We start from the raw sequence: 23,721 nt of genomic DNA on the forward strand, positions 1-23,721 counted from the left end.
AAATATACCTTGGATGTATATCATTTTTCCACTTTTATACCCATATCATTATTTTCTTTGTTGGGTCATGATTACAAATTGTGATTCTTGTAGATTGTCTGTTAAAGGAAGGTATTTAGAAAAGCGTAAGACAGAAACAACTGTGCTGATTTTGACACTTGACTTTGTTTATTCACAGTAACATGTGCAAACAAACCAAAAAATCCTCACTAACAATCAGTTGCAACAACAACAATAATCACGTTTGATTGGTTTCCAAGAATCAACGTCGTATCATCTCGTTTCGACAGAACATCTTTGTTCTTTGCATTCTGCAAGCCAATAGAGAACAGTTTGTTCCTAGTACCGTCCGACTACGGCGTTTTATCTATGAAATCCTACTATACTGCGTTCCTTTCTTCGTGCATCCCAAAAGTGCTTTTGTCTTCCAAGCTGCCAACTTGTTGGGTTATGGGGAGCCGTGGGACCTTTGACAACACCTTATCAATCAGATCCCAGCCCCAGCATAGGCCTGTCACGTTTGACCTGTGCGCCGCCGCCGCCGACTCAGCTTCAAAGCTAACGTCAAGATAGCATCCGAGCGAGCGCTGGCTGCAGATAACGCGCGGAGACCTTTGAACATTATGCGGACACAAAACGTCAAGAGAAGACGAATGCATTCCATGCATCGTGCATGAAAAGCGGCCGCTCCGCTCCGTCTTGGATGCGAACCTTTCCCACCCACGAGGTCCTCTGCGAGCAGGAGTCCATCCATCCATCCATCCATCCATCCATCCATCCATCCATCCATCCATCCATCCCAATGATACTGTCGACCACACGTCGTCTAATGGGAAGAGGAAAAGCGGCGCTCACTAACATGCCACATGTTTGCGGGAAGAGACTGCGGGTGCTGGTTGACATGGACGGCGTGCTGGCCGATTTCGAAGGGGGGTTCTTGAAGAAGTACCGGGCCAGGTACCCGGACGAGCCCTACGTCACCCTGGAGGACAGGAGAGGCTTCTGGGTTTCCGCGCAGTACGGAAGACTCCGGAGTGATCTCTGTGTAAGCGAAGCGACGTGCCATTGCTCGCTCAGCATCAAGCAATCAATCTGCACCATGCATTTCAACTTTCCAAAGGATCCAAATTCACGTGACGCATGACAATTTATTCATTTCATTTCTACCAAATACCTACCAATCTCTTTATTATTGGAGCACACATACATTGTGAATACAATAGGAAATAGTATGGAAATTAAGACGGTAAGGAGCTAACTAAAGTTTTTGCAGCATAAATGCAATGGATAATGGAAGATTTATGAGACCCAAAAAAAAAAAAACTCAACGGAAAATTGTAAAGTGCAATTGGAAGACGTCGATATTTACTGACTACAGAAGTCATTATGCATGACAAGCACTTAAGGATCCAAATCATGCTATTGTTATCTCTTGATAAGAAACATCATGCCCGTGTTGGGGTTTTGTTTCTCTCTAGGAGAAAGCCATTAGCATCTGGGAGTCCAAGGGCTTCTTCAGTGAGCTGGAGCCCCTTCCTGGTGGGGTGGAGGCAGTCAAGCAGATGGCCAATATGGACAAGTAGGTTCATAACTACGCCATGCCGAGCAGTAGCATGTCAACACCTTAACGATATGTACAACCAAAGAGTTGTTCGTTGGCTTCCTTCCATTCAAAACTACTGTGGTGTTGTGTCATTTTCCATTCCGCAGCACAGATGTCTTTATTTGCACCAGTCCGATCAAGCATTTCAGGCACTGCCCTTATGAGAAGGTACCTCATCCAATTTTTCCCAGAGTATTTAGAACAGATGGCATTTCCTCTGTTGTTCTCTTCTAGTATGCGTGGGTAGAAAAACATCTGGGTTATGACTTTCTGGAGCAGGTCATTCTAACCAGAGACAAGACGGTGGTCAGCGGAGACATCCTCATTGACGACAAGCCTGATATTTTAGGTAAGTAAATGAGCTTGAATGGGATTGGTTGATTGTGAACACAGCAGCGAGGGAATGCAAAAGAGATGGGTGATTCGCTAATGCCGTCACCAGCACCATTCAAAGACAGCTGCTTGCTTCATCATCCTGGGGTCCATCATGTCCATCACAGCTCATCAATATATCACCTATGTAATATTTCACCTATGGCCCGATCTGGTGCGCAGGCGTGGAGCCCAAACCCGCCTGGGAGCACGTTTTGTTCACCGCCTGCCATAACAAGCACCATCCCGCCAACCCTTGGCAGAGACGCTTGCTGTCCTGGTCTGACGACTGGAGAGCCATCCTGGACAGCAAAAGGCAGTGAGGGCCCCCAATAGCACTTTGAGGGCCCCCGATAGCACTTTGAGGGCCCCCTGCATCACCAGCACCACCGGCAGCGTTCGTTACCTTCGTGCCAAGCAGAGTTGAGATGTCTTACCGTCGTCGACCACAAGTGGGCGCTCTAAGACTGAACCACGTTTCAAACATATGCCGGCAGGACTGTACTGTACTGTACTGTACTGTACTGTACTGTACTGGGAGAAATACCGTAGCCCAAACTGAACTTAGCAGCTAGATGTCCAAAATAATGGTTTTACACTCAACCATTTTCCAGAGGTGCTCGAATAAAACCATTAGTAACACACCATCAGTATGCGCCATACACAAACAGAAGAAAACCAGATGCGCCTGTTTTTCTCTTTCGTTTAGGGTCTCAAAACAGATGAGAAATGATTTGGTGCTACTTTGCTTTTTTTAACACCTATGCATTTCATGAACAAGGCCTATTTGGTTGATTGTTATTTTGCCTCATCATCAAGTTGACTAGCTGAACGTGAGAGGCGGCAGTGATGCATTCAAATAAAAGCTAGGACAATAGGACTGATTTTTTTGGAAGGATTTGACAACTAAATATGAAGAAATGAGTATATCTGTGCTTTACATATACAGTACATGCTGAAATGTCCTGTTTTCTTTCAAAACAAGTACTGTAACGTGTCATCATTGACAAAAAACAATTTACCATTGAGTGGTAAAATACCTTCAAACAGTTGTAAATGTGTATTAAATAAAAATGTCGTCGATAATAAATCCACATTTCAAGTCCGTCTTGCAGTTTTTCTGAGCTGATAAATGCACTTTTTCATTTCATTGCAATTTTTGTCATACTTCCAAACTTTGAAAGATTTTTGGGGAGTTTAATATAAACTAGGTTTATAGTTTGAGGGTGTGCATATTTCTGCACTCGTGGCACTTTTCAGTTGTATGGTGTTTCAACAGGGGTGTGTAGACTTTTTAAAATCCTACAATTCTTGATAAAAACGAAAAATACTGTGACTCATGGAGTCTTGCTTAGGTTCGAATGCTGCTTTTAGGTACAGGGTGTCTTCCAATCTGAGCAGCACACGATGAAATCAACTATCCAAGCATTCTAGAGCAAAATGTGCTCTGCTCTGCTCTGCCTGCAGTGACAACGAGGAGCACTTGACCTCACCTGCAGGTCATGTGTCCACCAACAGCTTGACATAGTCAATGTTTGTAGTGATTTCTTCAAAATGTTGTGCAACAAACTACTGAAGGGGGAGTCAAATGTTGTGTGCAGCACAATATATCAATCTATATTCATTTCACAACAAATGACTTTGACCAATTACCAGCCAACATTATTTTCCCAACAAATGTACAGCTTGCGTAGTATTTAAGCTCTTTGGCCAACTAGGTCAGCTCTGGAAGAAAGTCATCGGAAGCGCACGCTTCCAACTGAGCGAGCGAGCGAGCGCCTTCCTGATGGCCGTGTTGACACAAGAGCCGAGTTAAGCTTTGGCCAAGCTTGGCAGAAAGCTCTTCATAACATTGAGAAACAGATACAGAGTTGCAAGTAGCACCTTCAAAAAGATTCCGCTCTTCAAATGTGACCAACATTCTATACTGCAGTTACTCCTGAAATATTTGTATTATTATTTCCAACTTCAACACAGCGCTTCAATCTACAGAGGGAACCACTTCAAGACAATCTGCAGCTACTTATTGTCTGTCCATCATTTTTCCAATCAGCCTGATTGATTGCAGTCATTCGAGGACACGCGTCGCTAGCAGCGGGATGCTGAATATACATAAGAGCTTGCGTGCACCTCATTTCATGCTCTTAAAATGTCATCTACTTTGTGTGCATTAACAGTGTTTTCTATTGGGCTACTGTATGTGAAAAGAAAAGCTTAGAGAGAAAAAAAACGCCATAGTTGTGTTGGCAGTAATCTATAGAATAAAACAAATGCGACTTGAAACGGAAGGTAGAGGTCACTTTCAACACACAATAGCCATGGAAAACCTATAGTCTTGGTTCCAAAGGACATTTCATCTTTGTGCGTCATCCATTTGTTTCGGGCTTTCTGATTTATACGTACGATGTGCCTCGCATCATGTCTGGACATGTTGTGCTGTCTGTCCTCCTTCCAAAGCATCGTGAAGAACTAAATCAGAACAAACAGATCTGAAATGTGTGCTCGACAATGTTTGTTCCAAACATAATCATAACAATGAATTGTGGTGCCATGGCTTGACAGTCATCGGTCCACTTAATTGCTATTGTTTGGCTCATTTGAAAAGAACATGAACACGTTAGTACATAAGAGAAAAGTGAGTCCATATTTTTTCTTTGTGGTCAAATTAAATTAATCAACGGCCGTGTTTTAGTTTTGTGGTGATTTCCATTGATTGATTCAAATCCTGGCAGCTCTCTAAATTGTGTTACGGCAGCTTAAGTTACATAACTGTTTGAAATCTTGAATAATATTTGTCACCAAAGATTTTGAATATGAATGTACATCATCAATTAAAATGTGAGAGAATTCTCTTATTGCCTGAATTCGATGAAGTGATTAAAATCCCTGTGCGGTATTATTACCTAACAAATGACTCATCTCACTGCTGTAATTGAATGAAAATGTGTTTCAACATCATTAGCCATTTTGAGCATTTGAATACTCACGTCTTTGCGATCAAAAGCGTCATTAGTCTGCTCAGTAGCGCTATATCGTCAGTGTCGGGACCAAATTTGGTCAATTTCATCCTTTTTAGCTTTCCAAATGGATGCAATTGGTCAGTCCCACAGTGGCTTTGCTATTTGGACAAATGATGGACGAAACATTTCCAGACGTTTTGTCGTACATTTGTTCGATGTGGTGACTCTTAGCGAGAGACCAAAAAATAGAGGCTTTGCTCTTTGTCAGCGTGAAAAATGGCTTTTCACTGGATTTTTGATTGGTTTTGGAAAGCCTGTGTGGTCATGATATTAAATGTGGCCCTCTTCAGAAGAAACATCACGTAATCAACATTTCCATCACGTACAGAGAAACCTGAGGAAATTTGAAGAAGACTATACACAAGCAATCTTGTTGTTGACTGCTGGTGATTACACACTGATTGGATTCATTTATGTCAACGGTTGAAATCAGGGCCAACCGACTTGGTTGAAATAAAGTCTTCACCGCTTAGCCTCGGATCGGGAACGTTTCAAGCAGCTCGGCGCTTGCTTTTTCAACTACTGACAGAGGCAGAAGGCTATCCCATCAATAACAACAAAACAAGAAAAAACATCAAAGATAGCTTTTTTTTTTTTTTTTTTTTTTTTCCAAATCTCACCATCACAGCCCGACAAACACTCTGGGCATATCACGAGGGGACAAAGACACAGACTTGATGCCCGGACGGCAAAATCAGGTGATACAGGAACACAAAACAAAAGCAAGATCAAAACACACTTGCTCCAATAGCCAGCGCGGGATATGTTCCAGACAAGCAGATGACTGGCGTGCTGTCATGTGACGAGCGGCTGAGCCGGGCCGGGCCGGGCCGAGCCGAGCCGAGCCGAGCCAGGCCGAGCCGGGCCGGGCCGGGCCGGGCCTCCCTCCGCTCAAACGGCCACCATCTGCCTGCCATCAGAGCCAAGCGGGACAATGACATCATGAACAAAGTACGAGACAGACAAGTCACGTGGCAAAGGACACATCTGAGGAGCGGGATTGAGAAGACCAGGTGGCAGAGATGAAGCAAAAATGCAGCAATGCAAATGTCAGCCAGCGTTGGACATAATAGAAGAGCAAACGTGATGCGACTGATACTTTTTCCGATTGACTTTGCGTTCCTTTCCTTTCCTTTGCCCGCAGCCCTGCCCGTCTGTTTATAGACCTCCCCGTCTAATTGCTTTATGGCAGCAATGGAAACAGACAGACGGAGCGGAGCATGTTGTAATCTCGTTTTCACACATGCTCATTAAAACATCAAAACAGAGATGGCATTTTTGCAGCTTTCCAGGAAGTTACTGGGCTATATTATGAGTTAGAAGAAGCAACGGTGGGTGGAAGTCAACACACTGTAAGTCATGTATGAACAAACACCTACGCTTGGCGACAGTACCGTACACTGATAAGCCGCAAAGATAAGAATTAGCTGTCATTTGAATGGTTCTCATTTCATTCCTATTTGACCATTCGAACCATTTTTGTATCATTCTAACACTCGAGCATGGAGATGATGTAACCTTGGTGTCTTGTTTCCAAGAAAAAAAGTTCTTAGCTTGCTTTTGGAAAGCTCTGTATTAGCGTTTGTTATCATGATTGATTCTGCTCATTTGGCCTCGTGCTCGCTTGTCCCCCCTCCCCCCCCCCCCCTCCGCTGGCATTTTTGCAGATGTTCTGTCGATTAAAAAAGCAAACAGAAATGGTCTTATTGAATTGGAATAGTTCCATTTGATTGTTTGAATCGTCCCGAAAACAATTTGATCAGGGCTCCAGAGGTCAACCTCGTTTGTTAGCTTTGTTTGTGTAAATTTGAGTTTCAAACAGCAGCGATATTATGTTGCCCTGAAAGCTGATTTTTGCCTTGCTGCTTCTGCTAAACGTTCTTTTACGCTAAACAGATGACATCATGCTGGCTGGCTGCCTTTTCATTGCCAACACTAAATTGATGATTGGAAAGGTCATTCCCTTCCTGGTACGGCTTGCTCTTTCCTGCGGATGAGGGAGGAATTTTTGGATTTATGATTATTTTTACACCCGGTTGGGAAAGAACAAAGAGGGAACACGCTGTAAACTAGCGCAAGATGTTTGGATTGCTTGTTCCCTATTGCTTTGCAATCTATCGTGTCACGGGAAAGAAGAGCACACGCTGTTTGTTTGTTTGTCTTTCACCTGCTAGGTGCGGCACGTCAAGACGACCATCTTACATGAAAAGGCATAGATTGATTGCCGTCCATGAAAGTCGCGTGGAACATCTTCCCATTAGACTGACTAGCTGACGTCTGGGCTTTCCCTTGAGAAGAAGGCGCCACTAATTGTGTTTGACCTGACACACAACCACAAAGAATGTGTCTTTTATTCCCCCACGTGCAGTTTGCTCACATCAACCATTTAGCCGCAACAATGCTTTGGTTGTCCGTCTGGAAATATTCCGATTGATGTTACTACACCAATAGATTGGGGCTTTCAAGTTGAACTTTGATGAGGCAAACTACAAACCAATGGCCATCGTGGGAGCCGTAAATGAGTCATTCATGTGCTCAATGTCAAATCAAATAAAAGCAAGTGACTTTCAGAAGACATCTGACACAAATAGAAGGAGAGCATCGAAATGAGATTGGATTGATCTTTTCATCAGTTAGCACCAAATGTGCAAAACAAAGTATCAGCAGTCAATTGGGGGAGGGAAGTCGAGGGGGGGATGCCTCCACGCTTGACTCACTCAAGTAACACGTTTGAAATGGCCATTTATATTTGGATCTTCAAATAGATCTTAATCAGCCGTGGTGTGAAAACGTAAAGGCATTTTCTGAGTTGTCATTTTCACAATGGTAAAGTTTCAGGCAGGACTCATGAAACATTAATAAGAGCTTGAAGCATTTTGGAGTAATCCTCAATCAAATCAATTAACCACTCGGTTGTTTATTATGAAGTGGAAAGAGTTCTTTTCTCCTCTGTATTTCTAACTAATCCAGCAAAAAGCAATTCAATTTTGATCTGAAGACTCGCAATTTCATTTACAGTAGCCTCTTTTTCCATCATATTGGCTTTGTACTCACTCTTGACGTAATCCGTGAACTACTTCCTTGAATCGTGTGTCAGAACAAGGGATTCCATTCTGACTCAACTGGCCGTGGAAGGAAAATTGACACGTTGACGTCTTTTCCTCAACAGATGGTGAGAACCACACAAAAAAAGCCTCTCGCCGTGCAAAGCGGCCAAACTACGCCAAGACGCCGCAGCAGTGTGTGTGTGAGTGGGAAATCTTTTAAATCCGTTGACAGAAATATACTGGAATGGCGGGTGCCGGGTGTCGTCATCAATGCCACGACACGCCATCTGTGTGTTTGCAGATTACATACGGGTTGATTATTGTGACCAAATACATCAGGTTAGATGGGATTTAATGTTGGTCCACTATGCGGAAGATAAAGGTTGCTTTTTGAAGCCCCCTTCATACATGCATACTGCAAAAACAAGATAAGCTCGCTCGCTCGTCCTGTCCACTTTGGCCCCTTCACCCACTCTGAAGTTGCCAGTCCATTTGCCCCCACCCAACAAATCCAAATAAAACAGAATGATTGTTATCAAGCTTCTGCAGACCTTGCTCATGATCTGATCTTTTCAATGAGCTAGGTGTGTTGCAACAGGGAGACAGACAGAAAAACACGCAGGACCGGAGTCGCCTACCCAATTTGGATTTTCAAGACAGCACGTGTCAATTTTGTATCATTACTACTTAAAAGCGCTGACGGAGCTACGGGGGGTCACTGAAGGTGCTAGGCCAGATCATTGACTTTGCGTACGTTCAAAGGTTTCCCAGGATTTTTTCTTTTTTTCCACATTTACAACAAATGAGCGCGAGGGCTTCGTTTGTATGGTAGTAAACATGTACACACTGAGCCATGGAAAATTTCAGCTTGATCAAAGGATCATTTAAACAGCAGCGCCAGATGAATAGTAACTGGATACATATTGAATAGAGTTAAGTCATAAAAGGCAAGGAGGGAGGCCGGCCTCTGGAAGATGTCAAAAAATCAGCCAGCCAGCGTATAGACTTACTTCATCACAAGCACTGCTCTCTCTGGGGTGACATCACCCGGTTGGCGTGCATCAAATCCATCAAGAGACCTTGACATACACGTCTGAAGCATGTCTGCTTGTTTGGATTTTGTCATGTCGTGCGTCAGCGGCTCTCTTGCACTTGCAGCGGGTATTTGGATCAAAGCGCCTTATGTCGCCCAGTCATTTCACGTTGGCGCTCACACGGCTCATTGTTGTTGTCGTCGTCGTCGTCGTTATTACCGCCGCTCTGCTTGCTGTCAAACGCAGCATGTTCCAAAGTTTGGGCTCACTTGGAAATGTTCTTATTTTCCAAAGAAAATGGCTATTTTTCAATGGCGAAACTCATCTTGTGGCTGCAAACGTCTACTTGGGCCCATTGTCAGCAAGCAGTGGTTATTGAAAAGCTTGAAAAACACGAAACAATGGCCTGGGTGAGTGAGCCCAAACCAAAGCAAAAAAAATAAATAAAAAAAATCACTTCTTCTGACTGCCTCGAAGTCATCTGAAACATACCTCATTAGATCTGCTCCGTGCTGTTGAATACACTCTTTATGTAATCCCCAAGCACTCACTAAATACAATGCCCTTGACTAAATAGCAAGACTCTCGAATCAAAGGTAGTGCGCATTGCTGACATCAGAATGCTAAATTTAGAGGGCTGATCTAGTCACAAGTCTGCAGGCAGGAGTGAGTGCATCTGGGTGAAGGGATGCAAAATGTTGGTTGCTCTTCTCAAGTCCTTCTGGGACCCATACAGAATTTCCAAGCTTCTCACACGTCTTTTTCATTTTGGTGGCAGTTCGAAGAGGGTGTGCGCACTTATGCAACCACATTTTTTACGACTTCACGAGGGGTGTCGACTTCCTGAAGGCTCAGGGAGGCCAATGTCTAAACTATCACTGCAAATAACTTCCTGCGGCTCGGTTAAACCTTAGCAAGAGTCACGTCGGTGATGAGCTGCAGAGGCCGGATGAGAATGTTAAAGGAAAACCCGCCCGTGGGTTACTCACTTACTTTGAAATGTGTGGATACATCACGCATCACTGCATTTCCTGTTGTTTGGAGGTCTAATTTGCAAATGAACTCCAAGAAAAGAATTTTTTCTCACAATTGCTTTTGGCAAATCTCTCTCTAAAGATGCACTTAGGGGTTATGTCAGCGCCGGTGTATGGGTTATATCACCAGTGTCTGGGCAAGGTCTGACTCCGCTGTCATGCTTGGCTGCAACATCAAGAAATACATGACACATCAAGACAGACACTAAGCGACCGGGAGACGCGGCTTGCCAATGAGGGAAGGTCGAGGAGGCGTTGTGCAAGAACGTGAAAAGAAATATTCTCTGCAGCCGAATGACCACAAGGACATATCCAATTGTTTGTAGGGCTTAGGACTGTTTGTGCAATGTTCCCAGCTCTTTTCCCAGCGTTTTTTTCTGTTATGTATGGTTGGCCAATTCATTCATTCATTCATTCATTCATTCATTCATTCATTCATTCATGGGTGCTCCAACACGTTGAGACTAAGGGAACGAGATCAATTGCTTTGCAGTCAGTTGCGTCCACTCCCGTTACAGCGCCGACACTTTGGAGTTGGAAAAGTGACTTCAAGAAAAAGAAAAGAAAATGTTTTCACCAAGGGGTGACTCACGGGCTGCACTCATTTGACCCTTAGTGCAAATACATTGCAACTGTAAACCTGATACGATGTCAAAGGTACGAGACAGGTTTTCTTTTGAATAAGTTTCACATACAGACACTAATGTTCACACGAAGCTAGAAAAACAAACATTGCTAGATAAAGTGCCAGCAGTTACCATGCCAGCACAAACACAGCATCCTTGAGTTGCACCATTACTGTGACTCACAGCACTCGCAGAAGAATTGCACGCACGTTCCTCCTCTTTTCAATCCATTTTCAGCAAAAGCAGTCATTTTTGGGTTTGGTTTGCCCCCCAAATTCAGTTTGCAATGAATGAAAAGCCTCACATACTGCCAACGTTCACATGGATCTGCAAAAATCAATCATGTGATGCCTGGCCAGCAGTTGCCATGCCAGCACAAACCTAATCTCCTTGTGCTCAACCAATTGGTGCGACATACTGCAATTGAGGTCCTTCAGCTTTCATTCCACATAGACACGGTTGAAGGCTTGTTCACCTAGCTCCACTACAATGCAGTTGTCATTTGAATGACCAAGAACAGTGCATGCTAGAAGAACGCTGAAGAAATCAATCCAAAAACGACCACCGAGATCAAGAGCTACTTTCGAGATTCATAGCCTGAGCAGGATTGTCTGATTCAAAATGGATTTAGAAACAAGATGATGAGAATTGGTATTCATGTTTGTCTTATTCATGGAACAAGGAGTCGGGCACATAGCGTTACCCATTAGCAGCTGTGGGTTGGGAAGAACGGCTATGGAAGTGACCCTCAGAACGAAAAGACGGAGAAAAATCCACGGAAATTAAATACAATCGATTTGGCCTCAATTGAATGGAAATATGGTGAAAAATGGGATTTCTAGCGGTATGCAACATCCTAAGCCATTTCTCAAATTTCCACTCTAATCGTTGGAAAACATATTAGGAACACCACTCAACATGTTGGAGTGCATTTGCATAGCGTTTCATGACGCCACATCCATATTTCACGTTCTAACTTTCTAAAGCGAGCACGGTCTTCAAAGTTGGGCGTGCATCGTGTTAGTATTGTTGCCCCCTTGACATTGGCTAAAACATCAATCAAGGAAAGAATGTGCAATCTCATACCTGGAAATAAATAGAAGAATCCAACTTATATTTGTAGGTAGTTTTGTTTTTATTATGGACATGTTTTTTTTTTTGCAAAAAGTGACAGTCACAATAAATATACAGTACATAAAAATAGTGCTGATTGGAGTGCGGTTATATCAACCCCAAAATTGTAAACATTACTCCTGCTGCAGTCCGCGATGACGTCAACGACCACATTTTTGCAAACTCATGACGCGCACAAAGTAGTGTGATGAAAAGTCACACGCTTGGACACAACAAGGGAACATTCTTTCAATCTGTGCGGGAGGGCAGTTAGTCCAACCCCGTCCGTCCGTCTCCAGGGTGACGCTTCTGCGTCGGCGCCTCCAACCTGCGCCTGCGCGCGCAAGCAGCTGCGCTTTACTGCGTGCGAAAAAGTCCTCGAGCTGGTTGCTTTTCCATGTTTTGTCTTTCCTTCCGTGGAGTCCGTGGTCTTAACTGATCACGCATCTTTCTTTCTCTTTGGCTTGTCCTCCACCCACCGCCGCCTTCTCTTTAATGTACATGAGGTCGCTGTGCACGCTGGGTCTCCGCGCGTACGGCGTGACCATGCCGTACGCCTCCCCGACGTCCTTCATCTTCTTGTTCTTCACGGACTTTCTGTGCAGCATGTCGCAGTATTGCACCGACACCTTGCGATGCAGGTCGGGGCTCATCTCGTGGGGCAGCTTAGCCAAGGTGAACAAGGCCTGGAACATTTGGTCGACGTTGTCGTTGCGCTTGGCGGAGATCTCGAAATAGGCGCACTTGTTCTCGTCGCCGTCCACCAGTTGCTCGATCTCGGCTCGCTGCACCTGGCGGTAGAATTGGCGGTCGCCCTTGTTGCCGCAAATGACCAGAGGCACGTCGAGGTTCTCTTTCATTTTGTTTTTCAGGCACGACTTGGTCTCGTAGATTTGACGCTTGAGGCGTTGCACCTCGTTGAAGGAGTCTCTGTTGTCCAAGCTGAAGACCAGGATGAAAACGTCGCCTGTGGGGGCCAAAGAGTTGAGTCACTTTGCGAAACGCGTGCGGGAAAGTGCATGAGAAAAAGAACAGCGCGCAAAGTACCTGTCAGGATGGAGAGCCTCCGCATGGCTGGGAAGGGATGGTTGCCAGACGTATCCAGGATGTCGAGCTGGTAAACGTCGCCCTTGATGCTGTAGAGTTTCCGATGGAAGTCCTCTATGGTGGGCGTGTACTGCTCGTCGAACCTCCCGTTGAGGAAGCGGGACACGATTGCCGTTTTACCCACTTTGGTGGAGCCCAGAATCACCATCCTGTAGCAGTTCTTGGCTGGGATGTCAAAGTCGCTCTCCGAGGGGGGCATTTTCTTGATCATGGCGGATGGGGCCGGCGCAAAACTTGGGTGGGTCGGCACAGTGAGCGGACACTTTCGGCTCCTTTCTTGAGGGTCGTGTGCGTTTCTGTCGGTCGGATCGAGTGCCGGAGCTGTATTTAAGCGCCTGGGTGGACCGCTCCTCCTCCCTCCCAAAGACGTCACGGCACGGCTCTATGAGATGAGATGAGAGGGTGGTCCGTCCCTCCGTCCCTGCCTCCGTCCATGGAGCGCAGTCGAAAGCTGAGCCAAACTCCCACTGGTGCGTCAATCTTGTAAATGTCAGTGGAATAAAGTTTTGGGAATGTCGTTCCTTTTCTACGAGATGCCTGTTAGCCAGTCTAACCCTCCTTTCGAATCTTTGTCCTTACTGGAGAATTTGGTGCACGAGTCCATGCACCAAATACTCCACGAGTTACCAAGCACCACCTTAAACGTCTTCACACGACCCATCAATAGATAAACAAACAAATAAATAAATTCACAAAATGATTTCATTGCAATGGTTTCAAGGAAAAAGATGGAATTGACTGGCTCTCGTTGGCTGCAGTTAACCGACTGGCCAATTGGGAGCGCTAAAAGCACAATGTTAAGCAGATGTGTGCAGCTGGCACAGCTCTCTTTGCTACGAAATGCTACTTTTGGAGTGCAATTAAGTTTGCTCGATGGACATGGTTATGCTTGCTTGCTTGCTTGTTTGTTTCATCATCTGAATGATATCATATTGAGAGGTGCTTCTTTTGGAACTCAACCACATTTAGCCTGTCTTGTACCACATGGAGCAAATTCAACTGATCAAAGTGGGTTCAGAGACTATTTCTTGAAATCGCTTACAAAAAAGAAAGAAAGAGTTAGATAGACAGGATAAGACTCACCGTGAGATGACGGCAATGCCAGAAGTAACCGTGACCAAGACACAGACGAAAATGAGCCAACAAGCAGACTGACGAGATGAGGAACACCTGAACAAAGACCGAGGGAGCTGATTGGAGGACACAAGGGACTGGACGGACAAGCACAGGTGAAAGAAAATGAACAAGACAACATGAGACAAAAACATCTGCATCCAATTTCGGAACTGCTGATTTGCCATGAGATAGGGTGACATGGTTCAAAGATAACAGTCAGAAAAAAAAAAAAAAAAAAAGGGTACACACAATTGCCGGAGTCATGAAATCTTACCATGGACTCAGTTCGATCACTCAGTCACGATCTGGAGAAGGAAATTAGATTTTTGCAGGTCAGGGCGTGCGCGCGTTGTGAGCGAGTGGCCACGGTGACCTTTGTCAAGGACTGTTTGGTACCACAGATGCTCTCGTCCCTCCATTTGTTGAAGTGGGATCGCCCTGCCCTATTGATTCCCTCCGAGTTCTGCGTGACCAGTAAATCGTATTGCGCAGGATCAAAGTACAATGCCTTGAAAAAGCCCTCAAGTTTCTGGACCTATTGTGACCTTACAATCAGCAACATGTCCAAAAATATGTGACAAATCAACGGCGCCCGCCCATTGTCATGCGACCCAAAGAATTGCTGAGCACTTTTCAAGTCTCAGCTGTAGTCCTCAAAACCTTCCTGAACTTTGTTTTGCTCAGATAACAGTGGTTGACAGCTTTGTCACATGACCTTTTGGATTTTTCAGTCCCAACCTCAGCTTGTAGTCCCGACCACCTTTGAACAAATGGAGCAAGCAGCATTGTGTGTGGCAAACAAGCTCCTTGTTGATGAGGGAGAGGCACCTGTGCTGAAGCCAAACTTTGGCAGAATTTTTATTCCCATTTTCCGAACGCTTTGATAGAAAAGATTGTACCATTCTCCTTGGAATTGTCTTATTAGTCAATAATCTTCTGGTTGAGAAAGACATCCTCTCGCCACAGCCGAACAGGATGACGCCATTATTCACGTTTGCGCGTCCTTTGCAGATAGAGGTGCTCGGTGAAAGGTCTGCAAATCCAGCAAAACAAACAAAGATGTCAACAATGCGGTGTGACTTTACTGTATGGCCATAGGAGAAGTCTGATTTGAACAAATGGTGAGGAAAGTTGTTTAGGGATCAAAAAACAGGTTCTTTCCGAGAACTGGTGACCTGATTTCCAGGAATTGGTTGTCTGAATGATTCTTATGATCGATTCCTCTCAGGAAAAGCAACTTTGACCACAAGTGAGTTCTCGACCGCTCGTGACCGAGAAGACTTTGCTCTTCTGCGGTTTTGAAGTGAAAGGGGCTCCGTTGAATACAAAAGAAGCACTGTCAATATTTCCCAGTGATAGGAAGAAAGCCAGCACATTAGTGTCTCAATCTGCAAGGGAGGTGGAAGCGCATCTGAACATCTGATGTGTACACGGTGAGACATGCGCTGTCATTTCAGCTCTTGGTACATGGCAGCACAAATTCAAGGTCTGGCTACAAAAGCCATGCACGCCTACAATGACATCATGGGGGGGGCATCTCCAACAACACGCGGAGAACATGGACTTGAGTCTGGTGTAGGACTTACCCTTCAAATCGTATGGCTAGCTTGTAGACCGACGCGACAATTGCAGTCAAGACGAGACCCGCTGGACTCGCACCTCTGCAGAGCAGAGAGAAAAGAAGGAATGGATATACATAGTCACGACAAGTGCACATTCAAGTTGATTGGAAAGGGTGGAAAAAGACATTTCGATCTCGGACCCGTGACATTCCACGCATCCATTCACGTCCATATATTTCTCATCCAGGCCAGCTGTATGAAATGAGAATAAATACAGTTGTGTAACAAATGGGCTTTACGTGTCAAGTCACCGTAGGCTGCACCTTGACATCGCCCGGTCGCTATCACATTTATTTCCAATGACGCCGCTACGGATGACAGAAATACACAGCGCAACACAGTGACCTACATATTTCGGCTGGAAAGTGGACTACTGACACACTTTTCAAAGAAATAACTCAGAAGGAAGGCTTGCTAAGGTTTGAAAGGAACGAAGGGCACTGGAGGTAGAAAAGGACACACAGGTCAATGAAAAAGAAGAAACAAGTTTCCGTAAAACCTCGCAAGAAAATAGTGGCAGCCAATGTTATCCAAATCCAAATTGACGACATTCAATGGTGGAGGGACATTGAGCGGAATTGCTGATGAAGCTTACAGAAGTGACCCAGTTAGTCACACAATGATGGTGACAAACAGCACGCTTGCAATGACTCCATGCCCGTATCCTTTGCCATTCTTGACTAATTGCAGGCTAATTAGCCCAACTCAACCAATAGGCACATATTTCAAGACTCTGCCTTTTCACGTCCAATCATATCAAACATTTTGGGGGGCTTCCAAATATCAGTGATTGATGATTGACAAAAGTCATGAGATAGCCATGGCTGCATAGTCCCAACAAATGTGTCAGGTTATGGGGGGGGGGACAAGCTGTCACAAACTGTCATACCATCTGGTGTGGTCATTTACAATATTTTTTTCCATCTGTTGCGTCTGTGCTCACAAATGATCCCAGGTTTGCACACCTCCAAGATGCCTGTATGATGACAATGTGTAGAAATGAATGCTAAGAGTCCCTGAATTCAATCACAGCGAATTGTTTTGAGTGATCGAAGGATTAATTCAATTCATTGCTTTTTCTTTGGTGTATTTTGTGTGTGTGTGTGTGTGTGTGTGTGTGTGTGTGTGTGTGTGTGTGTGTGTGTGTGTGTGTGTGTGTGTGTGTGTGTGATGCACTCCAAGGATTGTCAATTGTCCCTGTGATTGACTGGCAACCACTCGCCCGAGGTCAAATGGGAATGACTTCAACTCAGCCATGACAATAACACATTATGTTCAAGTTTAGCACAAGGTGTAAAAAAGAAGAAGAAAGACAGGGTCAGCACTCACAGGGAGGGAACCGTTTGACATTGGTGTTGTGAAACCCACAAAATGCTCCATTTGCATTGATGGCGCTTGTCCTCAAAAATGTTACAGGTGAGTCGGGGCCTATCGTGGTTTTTGTTTTGTTTTTTGCCTTTTTTTCGTTATTACGGGCAGAAAACGATATCCGAGTGGGTTCGCATCCATCTTAAATCTCCACGTTATAATGGGATGAAAACAAAAAAGATGAATCACGTTGCAATCTGCTAAACAAAGTGTCCCATGCAATCGTTGCTCAGGTCATAGTGAAAATGAAAAAAGTGTTGAAATTCAAGCAAGTACATGATCTCTCTGCAACGGCCACGGCTGGGAGCACACTGCGTTGTGTCTGATGTGCTTGCCACAAAGAGAAGGACGTCACGTGACCGACCAATCTGTCTCATGGAAGCACTCATCAGCTCGAAGAGCTTCTAATGCGTGTCAGGCTAAGCTTCCATCCCACAGCAGGCTGGTAATGTTTAGTCCCTTAAATACAACCAAATTGAAATTGCAAGGTGGCTTTTATAAATGACACCCTTGACCGCATTGTGAAAATGGCGCCTTGAACTAAGAGAAGGAAGGGGCAGAACGGAGGCTATACACCAGCCCTCGGTAGCAAGCAGCCCTCGGTAGCAAGCAGCCCTCGGTAGCAAGCAGCCCTCGGTAGCAAGCAGCCCTCGGTAGCAAGCAGCTCTCGGTAGCAAGCAGCTCTCGGTAGCAAGCAGCTCTCGGTAGCTCATCAACACCCCATGCAAGCAAGCAAGCACTTGCCTTAACTACACAGGCCGAGCCCAAGTGGTGGAGTGCTCTCCGTTTCCACGGAAACATATTTCCACGCCATCTCCAGAAGGAGGTAAATTGAAGAAAGCACGGATTCATTTGCAGACTTTTATGTGGCCCACGCACTTCATTGTTTGTTGTGATGATGGCAAAATAGCAAGTTGCTTGACGATGGATTAGATATGATACAGTGTACTCACATGAGTGCTAAACCAAGGTAGTTAGCCGTGCTGCCCCAGTACATTGGATTTGCTGTGAGATTGAAGGGAAAGCCCGTCACCTTCTCATCCATCACAATGCCAAAGTAGTCACCTGCAGAGCAGATTGTTCCAAAGTTCAAATACAGGATCCAAAATCCATATCAATATATACCGATCGTCTATCTATTAGGAGACCAAGTTCCAGCCAAATCTAAAAAAAACGTCCTGTGGCTTCCAAGTTCATATGTACCGTTGCAATGGTCCAAAGACTCCAAGACAAGTTGGAGGAAATTGCTTGCTTGCTTTTCAATTGAGAAGATACAAAGAAATGTGGTGTTAACCCAATTGTTGGCCTCCGCGCTGACAACTTTCAAAAGCGGCTGTTTTTTTCTTGTGTCACCATTGTTTGGAAAAAAGGGTCACCTGGTTTCTCTCAAGTGCGCAGTAGCCCTAAATTGGAGCGCAATGGCTGAGTTGCCATGCCAGGCGGCTGACACAGCAGCGACCTGTCCTGTGTATGTTTCATTCTCCTTTTGTCTTGACTCGAGGTGGCTTAATATGACACATGGAATCAACGCAGGCTTTACCCTCCCTCAAAGGCGCCAAAATATTATTTTAATGCAGCAAACATTGAGGGCTGAGCCATTTGGGACGGAAACCATTTGGACTTACCGAGGAACGTTCCAGTGAATCCCAAAGCAAGAAAGCTGCTGACGACAAGGAGCGAGCCCACCGCCGCCAGAAGTACGCCCACGTGAAAGACTTCATTGCTGTCTAGTAGCTCCCACTTGGCCTGGGTCTTCATTACCACGGCCATGCTGCAAGGAAAGCGGGTGACGCGGATGACGCTCAAGTAACATTTCAACTGAATACAAAGTTACATTTAGCGAATAACAATCAATGTACCCGTCCGTCCGTCCGTGTATTCAAAGAAAAGAGAGAACTTCCATGACAAGTGTGAGACTGATATTCAACCGAGTACTCCAAGCTTCCCAGAAACCATATGACCGTGTCAGTCGAATCTAGTGGCCTACTTGAACTTGAGTCACAGCTATTAGAATACATGAAAGTTTGTCATAGAATCCATCCATCCATCCATCCATCCATCCATCCATCCATCCATCCATCCATCCATCCATCCATCCATCCATCCATCCATCCATCCATCCATCCATCTGGTTTCTGAACAATAAAAAGACTAGATTGTGATTAAAGAGATGCACTCCACATTTGTACATGCGGACAATTTAAAGTCTCTCTATGTGTCACTGCCAGTGAGGCATTTTTTTTTTTTTTTATAATCTTAGAAGGTCCTCGTAATGAGTCTTGTTATGAATGTAATTGTTTGACGTGATCTAGCGCCATTGAGCAAATGTCTCAGCCACAGGGCCCAGTGCATGCAATCAGACATCACAGCACGAGAGGAAGTCTTCCTCCTCTAGAATTTCATTCTTTCCATTTGTCTTCTTTGTTGACTATTCGACACAGGAGACGGCATAAGCGTGATTAGCTGTCGCTCATTCATTCTGAAGTCAAATTTGAACTTGTCTTTTCCAGTTAATTTTTCAATCCAAATGTTTACATCCAGCAAAATCACAGACACCCAAAGGCATGCTCACAGCTGGAAATTGGCTCTTTTTCTTTCTTTTCCAGTAAATCTGATAGTTACATCAAAACAATACAGATTAGTCCAGTACGGCGCCGATGAAGGCAGCATGGCAGACGTTCATTATATTGCTGAATTAGCGCATGGGGAAAAGAACGACTGAGCAATATCATATCAAGTCAAATACTAACACACTAATATTACGAAACTTGTTCCAGATGAGTCCGTGAGACACTGACACACAAAACCTGACCTTGAACACAATCCAATACAAGACGTGAAATATTCCAGAGGGTTTGATTGAGAGAATTTGAATAAATTGTCATAAAAAGACACACTCGTATGAGAGGCGCACTTTACATTGCTATCTGCAAGCAAAAGTGCTGTTCCCAGGCAACACAAAGGAAGCAGAAAGTCTCTCAAAAGATACAGAGTGGGAGGCAAGGCCAGGCCAGGCGTGGGAGGATGCACGGTGTCGAGAACAAAATGTCATCCAAAAGCGCAAGAAATAAATGATACGCAAAGAAGGAAGGAGGGAAGGAGGGAAGGAGGGAAGGAAGCAAGCAGGGAAGCAAGCAGGGAAGAAAGCAAGCAAGCAAGCAAGGAAGGAAGGAAGGAAGGAAGGAAGGAAGCCCAGCCCAGCCGCTTGGTGACCTTGCCTTGCATAGATGTGAATGGCAGGCGTGTTCTATGGTGACTCCAAATTTCAATGCAATGTGTTGCCTTTTTTTTTTTTTTTTACATGGTACCTGTAGCTGCGATACACATTGAGGAGGATGATAACAAAGGCCAGGAAATAACAGGCAAGGTTGGGGCTTCCAAACATCTCGGACAGTTTTCGTGTCCGGTGCTCCCATCTTGCTACCTGAAATAGCAAAAGAGAGGAAAACATCAGGTTGAAAAATGGGACCTGCTTTTCAATTCTATTTACGTCTATTGCACCTTACATTGCAGACAATGTGCTCAAGTCCCTGAATGCGGCAATCCAAAGAAATCCTTTGAAAAGCCATACTACTGCATGTATGGCTCCAAATAACACTCTGTGGGCTGAGGAAGTGCGTAGATGACTTGATGGCCAGAAGGTTGCCATGGCAACTTGTTATACAGTTGTTGTTGTCATTTTGTACAGAGGATAAAGGAAAATTTGAACGGAAATAGACTTCATGTGGTGATAAAAGCCTTTGCTCAGGTGCGGAATAAACTCAACTGAGATTCTATTATGACAGTGCTGATGAAGAAGGATTACGTATTCAAAATGTTTTGGGGTTGGTTTTTTTTTCCAAACATGTTCAGAGCGTGATTGTGTACTCTGTGAGACTGGACAGCCTTTGTTATTATTTATGCCCTAGTGACCAAATTCTAGATCTTGCCATAGATCCTTTTATATTCCGGCAATATGTTTCAAAAGGGTTAGGGTTCATTCATGCCATTTTTTTTTTTTGCTCTATTGAGTTCTGAAATATCAAAATAAATGTAATAGCTTTCCCTGGTCAATGCATGCTGTACTATTCCTTCCCTCCTTTCATCTTTATATCAACAGAGTACACAGCAGTGCACCAAACCAGGAGCATTATCCAGCAGACACATTAGCAGGCCCGGGAATTCAATGTGCCTAAGTGATTTACGGGCTCACTCTCCAGCCAATGATGGATGGATGAATGGATGGATGAATGGATGGATGGATGGATGGATGGATGGATGGATGGATGGATGGATGGGTGGATGGATGGATGGATGGATGGATGGATGGCTAAAAATACTGCTCTGGTGCTTCTGGCGTCAATCAAAGACATGTAAGGAGCAAAATGCAAAGGAGGAGCTTTGCGGCTGGACGAGACAAATTCAATCAAGACCAAGGTAACCGGCCGGCTTCTTCTGTCGCTCCTCCGGAACACTGGCTTTTGTCAACAAGACAATAGATTGAAATGACCAGGGATAGATGCGGCTGCTCGTTCCGTCTGTCCGTCCATTGTTTTTTTTTTTTTGCACGGCCCTGTTGAACACAGAACTGAATGCGAACACACGCCCTAGCACGTATTCATGCGGGCTGCCTGGAAGCATGCCAGACTGGGAAGAAAAACATTGATCACATGCGCACTCGGATCAAATGTGTCTCAATTAGAGCAGCACTGAGTGAATATTCAAACATTTGGTTGGAGAGACATGAATGTTTTGCTGTGGTCATCAAATCAAATCTACAGAGTACTTTTCAATAGAGATACTTTTCATCACCACTAGATAGCACTGTACCTTAAAGGAATATGACTAGAAGATATTGTTACTGGGATATGACGTTGACAAATCATCAAATGAAATTGCGCCTCTATCTTCAATGAAATGTGTTGAGCAAGAATATTCTATTGATGGTTCCGATACGACGTGAGAAACAACACACTGACCACTCGGTTACTGCTATCTTATGTCAGCTTGACATTGAGCGTGCCGTGCCGCCAAGCGAGCCAATGAGTTGGAGTTGATCAGACTGAAAATGAGATAGGACAGCTCTTATTTGTGTGTAAGCGGTTACATTTTTTCCCAGTGATGAAAATGAAATTAGGACACGTCGGAGAAAGTTGGCCATGAAGGTGAGTTTTCATCAGCCATACACGTCTTGCGCATGTCTTTTTCCAGGAAACTATATCCGCTCATTTTTAAAAGATGAAATATGCATGAATATGAATGGATCCTTGAATTGACATCCAAAAGTGCCAGTATGTATATTTTGTGCCTGAGCATTTTCATTTGCTATTCATCAGACAATTCCAAGTAAGGAAGCGGTCGGAGTGTATAATTATTTCATCTGTAACTCGTTAATGGTCTTAAATCATTCAAATATACAGTTTTCAAATGAAGCAAGGCTTAACAGTCAAAAACATCATTTCGACAAGTGATTGGTTTTAATGATCATTTAATTCTCCAATCAGCCATTTCTTACAGGAACGCTGCACGTTATCCTTCAGACAAAATCTTGTCATAAAAACAACTTCTGAATTGTTATTCTATTTTATTTCGGTATCTCACTCACAAAACAACAACAACAAAAAAACACATTTGTCAAGCAATGAGTAGATTTGGCCGCCTGCTTACAAAAGATCCCGGTAAATTGACAAGGCAGTTGGCATCAATTACCTGAGGGGAAATGTGTACGTGTGAGAGGGCTGAGTCAGTGGCGTGAGACACCATTCAAAGTTACACAAAGAAAACTTCAAGTACAGGCAGATCTGTGCTTTTTAACGTGTGACCAGTACAAGACTGCAAATCCAAAACTTACCACATTCCAGAAAAGTGGGTTGAAAATGATTGCAATCACAGCAATGTAGAAGTTGGGGTCGTGAACGTTGATATGTTTTAAGACTTGGTCAAACACCTTCAAGTCCATCTGAAAGGAGCAAAATAAAGTTTGAAAGACCTAGCCAACCCCTTTTTCTCTTTTATTTGTTGAGCAATGACTGGGATCTACATGTGGTGCTTCACCGTTTGTGTTTCATATCAAAACCCCTTTAGGGATTTTTTTTTTCAATAATTATATCATCTAACAAATGTAACGTACATACATGATGCGTATAGCTACATTTATTTGATGATGGCAATTGAATACTTTTATTTTGATATACCGGATGTTTTGTGGCTGTCAAGCCACGTACGTAACAGTGAAAGGTAACTTGGAGAGATTTTCACTCACTGCCACCATTTGAAGTTAGAATGTGCGGCGTTTGAGATTTACCTTGGAGTAGTCGATGTTGTCGAGACCTCCACAACAGTCCAGCACGGAATGTTTATTTTCCGGAACTCCGCCGGCTGGTTTGCAGCTCATGTAGGCTACACTCCGAGAACAATATAGCACACCAGTATGCAAAGTATCCAAATAAGAGCAAAAGCTCAAGTGCAATAGAAGTCAAGTTCAAGGAGAAGCATTCTCTCAGTCTGTGTGGACAACATGGCCAGTTAGCTTTTTCTGCAGCTGGTGTTGCATTATGGGAAATGCAGTTGTTTTTGTCTTAAACTTGCTTGAGTCAACATTTGGGGGATTGATTGTTTTGTTTTCAAATGCGTTAAATAACCCGAACATAAACCGAACAAATTAACCTGTAACGTCATAA

At 44.2% G+C, this 23,721-nt stretch overlaps 3 protein-coding genes across 5 annotated transcripts; 1 reads left to right on the forward strand and 2 right to left on the reverse strand.

Moving 5' to 3' along the window:
* Window positions 1-268: 268 nt before the first annotated feature.
* Window positions 269-3,080, forward strand: nt5m (5',3'-nucleotidase, mitochondrial). 3 transcript variants are annotated; one of them, XM_085904767.1, is made up of 5 exons: window positions 269-1,045; window positions 1,479-1,579; window positions 1,711-1,771; window positions 1,880-1,952; window positions 2,159-3,080. In XM_085904767.1, exons 1-5 carry the CDS (start codon window positions 674-676, stop codon window positions 2,296-2,298), a joined length of 747 nt encoding a protein of 248 aa, XP_085760893.1. In that variant the 5' UTR covers window positions 269-673; the 3' UTR covers window positions 2,299-3,080. The 3 variants fall into 3 exon arrangements, with proteins under 3 accessions (XP_085760893.1, XP_085760894.1, XP_085760892.1); XM_085904768.1 differs by having other exon boundaries at window positions 1,883-1,952; XM_085904766.1 differs by having other exon boundaries at window positions 273-1,045; window positions 1,838-1,952.
* Window positions 3,081-11,861: 8,781 nt separating this feature from the next.
* On the reverse strand, window positions 11,862-13,174 carry rasd1 (RAS, dexamethasone-induced 1). Its single transcript, XM_085903693.1, has 2 exons — window positions 12,897-13,174; window positions 11,862-12,816 (listed from the first exon to the last, which is right to left on the reverse strand). Exons 1-2 carry the CDS (start codon window positions 13,165-13,167, stop codon window positions 12,281-12,283), a joined length of 807 nt encoding a protein of 268 aa, XP_085759819.1. The 5' UTR covers window positions 13,168-13,174; the 3' UTR covers window positions 11,862-12,280.
* Window positions 13,175-14,812: 1,638 nt separating this feature from the next.
* Window positions 14,813-23,689, reverse strand: pemt (phosphatidylethanolamine N-methyltransferase). The gene is made up of 7 exons (XM_085903694.1): window positions 23,346-23,689; window positions 22,893-23,000; window positions 20,371-20,486; window positions 18,688-18,833; window positions 18,016-18,127; window positions 15,659-15,733; window positions 14,813-15,105 (listed from the first exon to the last, which is right to left on the reverse strand). Exons 1-7 carry the CDS (start codon window positions 23,433-23,435, stop codon window positions 15,057-15,059), a joined length of 696 nt encoding a protein of 231 aa, XP_085759820.1. The 5' UTR covers window positions 23,436-23,689; the 3' UTR covers window positions 14,813-15,056.
* Between the last annotated feature and the right edge of the window lie 32 nt (window positions 23,690-23,721).

Source organism: Syngnathus leptorhynchus, chromosome 22 (genome assembly GCF_054491065.1).
Source record: "Syngnathus leptorhynchus isolate UIUO chromosome 22, UIUO_Slep, whole genome shotgun sequence".
In the NCBI taxonomy this organism is placed as follows: domain Eukaryota; kingdom Metazoa; phylum Chordata; class Actinopteri; order Syngnathiformes; family Syngnathidae; genus Syngnathus; species Syngnathus leptorhynchus.